An 8,776-nucleotide genomic window follows, 5' to 3' on the forward strand; every position below is an offset into this window, starting at 1 on the left:
TCGGTGGGTCTGGGGGGGTCTCTCGCTCTGGGGGGGGTCGGTGGGTCTGGGGGGGTCTCTCGCTCTGGGGGGTCGGTGGGTCTGGGGGGGTCTCTCGCTCTGGGGGGGGTCTGTGGGTCTGGGGGGGTCTCTTGCTCTGGGGGGGGGTCAGTGAGTCTCGGGGGGGTCTCTCGCTCTGGGGGGGTCGGTGGGTCTGGGGGGGTCTCTCGCTCTGGGGGGGGGGTCGGTGGGTCTGCTCTGGGTGTGTTACCATCACGGCCGGAGTTGAGAAGGTGCTCTCCGAGGTCACAGCCGAACACTCTCTCCTTGAGAATCCCTCGTTGTTTGAGTTTCTGTCGAGTGGGACGGGACTTTATGAAATTCCGCAGTAATCCCATCAACTTCCCACGTTTCTTACAGACTGCTGAGAGAAGAGGAGACCATCAGGGTCAGGGTCACAGGGTCAGGGTCACAGGGTCACAGTGACTGGGTCACACTGACAGAGTCAGAGGTCACAGGGTCAGGGTAACAGTGAAGCATCAGGGTCACAGTGACAGGGGCAGGATCACAATGACCATGATCAACACATCACTCAATAACAGCTCAGTACGACAGAGTAAAGATCACCTCACATTCAAACATCACTCACTCCAACAGTGCCCACTCCCTCAGCACTGACCCTCCGACACTGCCCACTCCCTCAGCACTGACCCTCCGACAGTGCCCACTCCCTCAGCACTGACCCTCCGACAGTGCCCACTCCCTCAGCACTGACCCTCCGACAGTGCCCACTCCCTCAGCACTGACCCTCCGACAGTGCCCCACTCCCCCTCAGCACTGACTCTCCGACAGTGCCCACTCCCTCAGCACTGACCCTCCGACAGTGCCCACTCCCTCAGCACTGACCCTCCGACAGTGCCCACTCCCTCAGCACTGACCCTCCGACAGTGCGGCACTCCCTCAGCACTGACCCTCTGACAGTGCCCACTCCCTCAGCACTGACCCTCCGACAGTGCCCACTCCCTCAGCACTGACCCTCCGACAGTGCCCACTCCCTCAGCACTGACCCTCCAACAGTGCCCACTCCCCTCAGCACGGACCCTCCGACAGTGCCCACTCCCTCAGCACTGACCCTCCGACAGTGCCCACTCCCTCAGCACTGACCCCTCCGACAGTGCCCACTCCCTCAGCAATGACCCTCCGACAGTGCCCACTCCCTCAGCACTGACCCTCCGACAGTGCGGCACTCCCTCAGCACTGACCCTCCGACAGTGCCCACTCCCTCAGCGCTGACCCTCCGACAGGGCCCACTCCCTCAGCGCTGACCCTCCGACAGTGCGGCACTCCCTCAGCACTGACCCTCCGACAGTGCCCACTCCCTCAGCACTGACCCTCCGACAGTGCCCATTCCCTCAGCACTGACCCTCCGACAGTGCCCACTCCCTCAGCACTCACCCTCCAACAGTGACCCCTCCCTCAGCACTGACCCTCCGACAGGGCCCACTCCCTCAGCACCGACTCTCCGACAGTGCTCACTCCCTCAGCACTGACCCTTCGACAGTGAACACTCCCTCAGCACTGACCCTCCGACAGTGCCTACTCCCTCAGCACTGACCCTCCAAGAGTGCCCACTCCCTCAGCACTGACCCTCCGACAGTGCCCACTCCCTCAGCACTCACCCTCCAACAGTGACCCCTCCCTCAGCACTCACCCTCCGAAAATGCCCCCTCCCTCAGCGCTGACCCTCCGACAGTGCCCACCTCCCTCAGCACCGACTCTCCGACAGTGCCCACTCCCTCAGCACTGACCCTCCGACAGTGCCCACTCCCTCAGCACTGACACCCCCCGACAGTGCCCACTCCCTCAGCACTGACCATCCGACAGTGCCCACTCCCTCAACACTGACCCTCCGACAGTGCCCACTCCCTCAGCAATGACCCTCCGACAGTGCCCACTCCCTCAGCACTGACCCTCTGACAGTGCCCACTCCCTCAGCACTGACCATCCGACAGTCCCCATTCCCTCAGCACTGACCCTCCGACAGTGCCCACTCCCTCAGCGCTGACCCTCCGACAGTGCCCACTCCCTCAGCACTGACCCTCCGACAGTGCCCACTCCCTCAGCACTGACCCTCCGACAGTGCCCACTCCCTCAGCACTGACCCTCCGACAGTGCCCACTCCCTCAGCACTCACCCTCCAACAGTGACCCCTCCCTCAGCACTCACCCTCCGACAGTGCCCACTCCCTCAGCACTGACCCTCCGACAGTGCCCACTCCCTCAGCACTGACCCTCCCAGCCTTTATTGTGATGTGGGGTGTCTCTCACTCAGTCTCCATGTTAACCCTGAGGTCAGGCAAGGGGGGACCCCAGTGCTGGGGTCCTGGAGTGACCCGCTGGACAGACCAGCTCCCGGGCCCAATATTCCCTCCGTGGAAGTCGTTCGTGAACCAGAACAGTCTCCCCACCAGATGATCAGTACGAGGGGGTATGTTTGATGGCAAGTTGTGACTGAATTGTAGTTGCACCATTAGCCTCCAGTGCTGAGCGATAATCATCCCCCCCTCCACCCCAGATCGTTGTGCAGTGACATTCCCCCCTGGAAACCTGCGGGATGTTTACCTGATGTTGGGGAGGGTGGATCGGTGGCTCCTGTTATCGCGACATTCCCCTCCGAATCTGACAAGACAGAGCACAGGAAAGGGGTTGGAGACAGGTCAGACTCACTCGCTCACTGACATGGAGTCACTGAGCCCTGTGTGAGGACCAGGACCCCATCCCCAGGAATAACCCCCCACCCCCAGCTCAGAATGGGCTTCCGGCCATCACAGTCAGCACAGCCGTTAGCCCCCCAACCTCCCACCTCCCCTCTCTCTCTCTCTCTCTCTCTCTCTCTCTCTCTCTAACCCAGGGATCACTGGACAGTGATCAGGAGCAGGAACCCTGGCTGATTTCCCCTCTCTCTCTCTCTCTCTCTAACCCAGGGATCACTGGGCAGTGATCAGGAGCAGGAACCCTGGCTGATTTCCCCTCTCTCTCTCTAACCCAGGGATCACTGGGCAGTGATCAGGAGCAGGATCCCTGGCTGATTTCCCCCCCGCTCTCTCTCTCTCTAACCCAGGGATCACTGGGCAGTGATCAGGAGCAGGATCCCTGGCTGATTTCCCCCCTCTCTCTCTCTCTCTCTCTCTCTCTAACCCAGGATCACTGGACAGTGATCAGGAGCAGGAACCCTGGCTGATTTCCCCTCTCTCTCTCTCTCTCTCTCTCTCTCTAACCCAGGGATCACTGGGCAGTGATCAGGAGCAGGAACCCTGGCTGATTTCCCCCCTCTCTCTCTCTCTCTCTCTCTAACCCAGGGATCACTGGACAGTGATCAGGAGCAGGATCCCTGGCTGATTCCCCCCCCTCTCTCTCTCTCTCTCTCTCTCTCTAACCCAGGGATCACTGGACAGTGATCAGGAGCAGGAACCCTGGCTGATTTCCCCCCTCTCTCTCTCTCTCTCTCTCTCTAACCCAGGGATCACTGGGCAGTGATCAGGAGCAGGATCCCTGGCTGATTTCCCCCCCCTCTCTCTAACCCAGGGATCACTGGACAGTGATCAGGAGCAGGATCCCTGGCTGATTTCCCCCCCTCTCTCTCTCTCTCTCTCTCTCTCTAACCCAGGGATCACTGGGCAGTGATCAGGAGCAGGATCCCTGGCTGATTTCCCCTCCTCTCTCTCTCTCTAACCAGGGATCACTGGACAGTGATCAGGAGCAGGAACCCTGGCTGATTTCCCCTCTCTCTCTCTAACCCAGGGATCACTGGGCAGTGATCAGGAGCAGGATCCCTGGCTGATTTCCCCCCCGCTCTCTCTCTCTCTAACCCAGGGATCACTGGACAGTGATCAGTAGCAGGAACCCTGGCTGATTTCCCCCCTCTCTCTCTCTCTCTCTCTCTCTAACCCAGGGATCACTGGGCAGTGATCAGGAGCAGGATCCCTGGCTGATTTCCCCCCCGCTCTCTTCTCTCTCTAACCAGGGATCACTGGACAGTGATCAGGAGCAGGAACCCTGGCTGATTTCCCCCCTCTCTCTCTCTCTCTCTCTCTCTAACCCAGGGATCACTGGGCAGTGATCAGGAGCAGGAACCCTGGCTGATTTCCCCTCCTCTCTCTCTCTCTAACCCAGGGATCACTGGACAGTGATCAGGAGCAGGAACCCTGGCTGATTTCCCCTCTCTCTCTCTCTCTCTCTAACCCAGGGATCACTGGGCAGTGATCAGTAGCAGGAACCCTGGCTGATTTCCCCCCTCTCTCTCTCTCTCTCCTCTCTAACCCAGGGATCACTGGACAGTGATCAGGAGCAGGAACCCTGGCTGATTTCCCCCCTCTCTCTCTCTCTCTCTCTCTCTAACCCAGGGATCACTGGGCAGTGATCAGGAGCAGGATCCCTGGCTGATTTCCCCCCCGCTCTCTCTCTCTCTAACCCAGGGATCACTGGGCAGTGATCAGGAGCAGGATCCCTGGCTGATTTCCCCCCCCCTCTCTCTCTCTCTAACCCAGGGATCACTGGGCAGTGATCAGGAGCAGGATCCCTGGCTGATTTCCCCCCCCCTCTCTCTCTCTCTAACCCAGGGATCACTGGGCAGTGATCAGGAGCAGGAACCCTGGCTGATTTCCCCCCCCTCTCTCTCTCTCTCTCTCTCTAACCCAGGGATCACTGGGCAGTGATCAGGAGCAGGATCCCTGGCTGATTTCCCCCCTCTCTCTCTCTCTCTCTCTCTCTCTCTAACCCAGGGATCACTGGACAGTGATCAGGAGCAGGAACCCTGGCTGATTTCCCCTCTCTCTCTCTCTCTCTCTAACCCAGGATCACTGGGCAGTGATCAGGAGCAGGATCCCTGGCTGATTTCCCCCCCGCTCTCTCTCTCTCTAACCCAGGGATCACTGGACAGTGATCAGTAGCAGGAACCCTGGCTGATTTCCCCTCTCTCTCTCTCTCTCTCTCTCTCTCTAACCCAGGGATCACTGGGCAGTGATCAGGAGCAGGATCCCTGGCTGATTTCCCCCCCGCTCTCTCTCTCTCTAACCCAGGGATCACTGGACAGTGATCAGTAGCAGGAACCCTGGCTGATTTCCCCCCTCTCTCTCTCTCTCTCTCTCTCTAACCCAGGGATCACTGGACAGTGATCAGGAGCAGGAACCCTGGCTGATTTCCCCCCCGCTCTCTCTCTCTCTCACCAGGGATCACTGGGCAATGATCAGGAGCAGGATCCCTGGCTGATTTCGCCCCCCCCCCTCTCTCTCTCTAACCAGGGATCACTGGGCAGTGATCAGGAGCAGGATCCCTGGCTGATTTCCCCCCACCTCTCTCTCTCTCTCTCTCTAACCCAGGGATCACTGGGCAGTGATCAGGAGCAGGATCCCTGGCTGATTTCCCCCCCCCTCTCTCTCTCTCTAACCCAGGGATCACTGGGCAGTGATCAGGAGCAGGAACCCTGGCTGATTTTCCCCCCCCTCTCTCTCTCTCTCTCTCTCTAACCCAGGGATCACTGGGCAATGATCAGGAGCAGGATCCCTGGCTGATTTCCCCTCCTCTCTCTCTCTCTAACCCAGGGATCACTGGGCAGTGATCAGGAGCAGGATCCCTGGCTGATTTCCACCCCCCCTCTCTCTCTCTCTAACCCAGGGATCACTGGGCAGTGATCAGGAGCAGGATCCCTGGCTGATTTCCACCCCCTCTCTCTCTCTCTCTAACCCAGGGATCACTGGGCAGTGATCAGGAGCAGGAAACCCTGGCTGATTTCCCCCTCTCTCTCTCTCTCTAACCCAAGGATCACTGGGCAGTGATCAGGAGCAGGATCCCTGGCTGATTTCCCCCCTCTCTCTCTCTCTCTCTCTAACCCAGGGATCACTGGGCAGTGATCAGGAGCAGGAACCCTGGCTGATTTCCCCCTCTCTCTCTCTCTAACCCAGGGATCACTGGGCAGTGATCAGGAGCAGGATCCCTGGCTGATTTCCCCCCCCCTCTCTCTCTAACCCAGGGATCACTGGACAGTGATCAGTAGCAGGAACCCTGGCTGATTTCCCCCCTCTCTCTCTCTCTCTCTCTCTCTAACCCAGGGATCACTGGGCAGTGATCAGGAGCAGGATCCCTGGCTGATTTCCCCCCCCGCTCTCTCTCTCTCTAACCCAGGGATCACTGGACAGTGATCAGGAGCAGGAACCCTGGCTGATTTCCCCCCTCTCTCTCTCTCTCTCTCTCTCTAACCCAGGGATCACTGGGCAGTGATCAGGAGCAGGAACCCTGGCTGATTTCCCCTCCTCTCTCTCTCTCTAACCCAGGGATCACTGGACAGTGATCAGGAGCAGGAACCCTGGCTGATTTCCCCTCTCTCTCTCTCTCTCTCTAACCCAGGGATCACTGGGCAGTGATCAGTAGCAGGAACCCTGGCTGATTTCCCCCCTCTCTCTCTCTCTCTCTCTCTCTAACCCAGGGATCACTGGACAGTGATCAGGAGCAGGAACCCTGGCTGATTTCCCCCCTCTCTCTCTCTCTCTCTCTCTCTAACCCAGGGATCACTGGGCAGTGATCAGGAGCAGGATCCCTGGCTGATTTCCCCCCGCTCTCTCTCTCTCTAACCCAGGGATCACTGGGCAGTGATCAGGAGCAGGATCCCTGGCTGATTTCCCCCCCCCTCTCTCTCTCTCTAACCCAGGGATCACTGGGCAGTGATCAGGAGCAGGATCCCTGGCTGATTTCCCCCCCCCTCTCTCTCTCTCTAACCCAGGGATCACTGGGCAGTGATCAGGAGCAGGAACCCTGGCTGATTTCCCCCCCCTCTCTCTCTCTCTCTCTCTCTAACCCAGGGATCACTGGGCAGTGATCAGGAGCAGGATCCCTGGCTGATTTCCCCCTCTCTCTCTCTCTCTCTCTCTCTCTCTAACCCAGGGATCACTGGGCAGTGATCAGGAGCAGGATCCCTGGCTGATTTCCACCCCCCCCCCCTCCTCTCTCTCTAACCCAGGGAGAGTTTCCAAGTGAATGTTTCCTTTACCTGTAGTTGTGAAGTTTGAGGGATTGAGTTTTTCACAGATCAGTTCTACACACTCACTCGGGAAAAATCCAACCTGGCAACACAATCAGAGACAGAGACTCGACGTAAAACACAATTTCTCCACACTCTCCCCCCCTGACAAACCCCCAGGGACAGGGACAGAGTAAAGCTCCCACTACACTGTCCCAGTCAGCACTGCCAAGACAGGGACAATATTTCTTTAACCTCTCTCTCCGTAACCCCCTCCAGCCCCTACACCCCCTCCCTATCCCCATCACACCATACACCCCCTCCCTATCCACGTCACCCCCTCTCTATCTCTGTAACCCCTCCAGTCCCCTACACCCCCTCCCTATCTCTGTAACCCCCTCCCTCCCCTACACCCCCTCCCTATCTCCGTAACCCCCTCCCTCCCCTACACCCCCTCCCTATCTCTGTAAACCCCTCCAGCCCCTACACCCCCTCCCTATCTCTGTAACCCCCTCCCTCCCCTACACCCCCTCCCTATCTCTGTAACCCCCTCCAGCCCCTACACCCCCTCCCTATCTCTGTAACCCCCTCCAGCCCCTACACCCCCTCCCTATCTCTGTAACCCCCATCCAGCCCCTACACCCCCTCCCTATCTCTGTAACCCCCTCCCTCCCCTACACCCCCTCCCTATCTCTGTAACCCCCTCCAGCCCCTACACCCCCTCCCTAACTCTGTAACCCCCTCCAGCCCCTACACCCCCTCCCTATCTCTGTAACCCCCTCCAGCCCCTACACCCCCTCCCTATCTCTGTAACCCCCTCCAGCCCCTACACCCCCTCCCTAACTCTGTAACCCCCTCCAGCCCCTACACCCCCTCCCTATCTCTGTAACCCCCTCAGCCCCTACACCCCCTCCCTATCTCTGTAACCCCCTCCAGCCCCTACACCCCCTCCCTATCTCTGTAACCCCCTCCAGCCCCTACACCCCCTCCCTATCTCTGTAACCCCCTCAGCCCCTACACCCCCTCCCTATCTCTGTAACCCCCTCCAGCCCCTACACCCCCTCCCTATCTCTGTAACCCCCTCCCTCCCCTACACCCCCTCCCTATCTCTGTAACCCCCTCCAGCCCCTACACCCTCGCCCTATCTGTGTGATCTCCCCCAGCCCGTACCCCACTGGGGATCTGAGTTTGCCTTGGTTGGGGGAGGTTGAGGGGGGTTGAGGGGGGTGGGGGGTTGGGGGGGGTGGGTGAGGGTCCTGGTGAGTGAGCGTTTGGGTCCCTCCTGCTCTCTGTTCGGTTGTGGGTCAGACAATGCTCGGAGCGACAGCGTCCCTTACCTGAAAGGCATGTTTCCCCCTCCACCAAGAGGTGTCCTCTTTCGGAGGCATGTCCAGGACAGAGACAATGTCACCCACCTGGAGGGAGGAGGGAGGGACAGCCTTAACTATTCAGCCAGGAGGTGCAGCACCGTCTGAGTGTGTGTGTCTAAGTGTGTCGGTGTCTGTGTGTCAGTGCGTGCGCCTGTCTGTGTGTATCTGTCTGTGTGTGTCTGTGACTGTGTCTGTGTGTGTGACGATGTCTGTGTCTGTGTGTGACTGTGTCGGTGTCTGTGTGTCTGTGTGTGTGTGTGTGTGTGTGTGTGTGTGTCTGTGACTGTGTCTGTGTGTGTGTGTGTCTGTGTGTGTCTGTGACTGTGTCTGTGTGTGTGTGTGTGTGTCTGTGTGTGTCTGTGACTGTGTCTGTGTGTGTGTGTGTCTGTGTGTGTCTGTGACTGTGTCTGTGTGTG

At 59.0% G+C, this 8,776-nt stretch overlaps 1 protein-coding gene across 1 annotated transcript; it reads right to left on the reverse strand.

Moving 5' to 3' along the window:
- Window positions 1-250: 250 nt before the first annotated feature.
- On the reverse strand, window positions 251-8,409 carry LOC140473322 (rho GTPase-activating protein 33-like; the record flags this gene model as incomplete). Its single annotated transcript, XM_072567596.1, has 4 exons — window positions 8,328-8,409; window positions 7,021-7,093; window positions 2,601-2,657; window positions 251-400 (listed from the first exon to the last, which is right to left on the reverse strand). Coding segments are annotated over exons 1-4 (331 nt in total), but the record flags the coding sequence as incomplete, so codon positions are not given.
- Window positions 8,410-8,776: the final 367 nt, after the last annotated feature.

Source organism: Chiloscyllium punctatum, unplaced genomic scaffold, assembly GCF_047496795.1.
Source record: "Chiloscyllium punctatum isolate Juve2018m unplaced genomic scaffold, sChiPun1.3 scaffold_578, whole genome shotgun sequence".
NCBI lineage: Eukaryota > Metazoa > Chordata > Chondrichthyes > Orectolobiformes > Hemiscylliidae > Chiloscyllium > Chiloscyllium punctatum.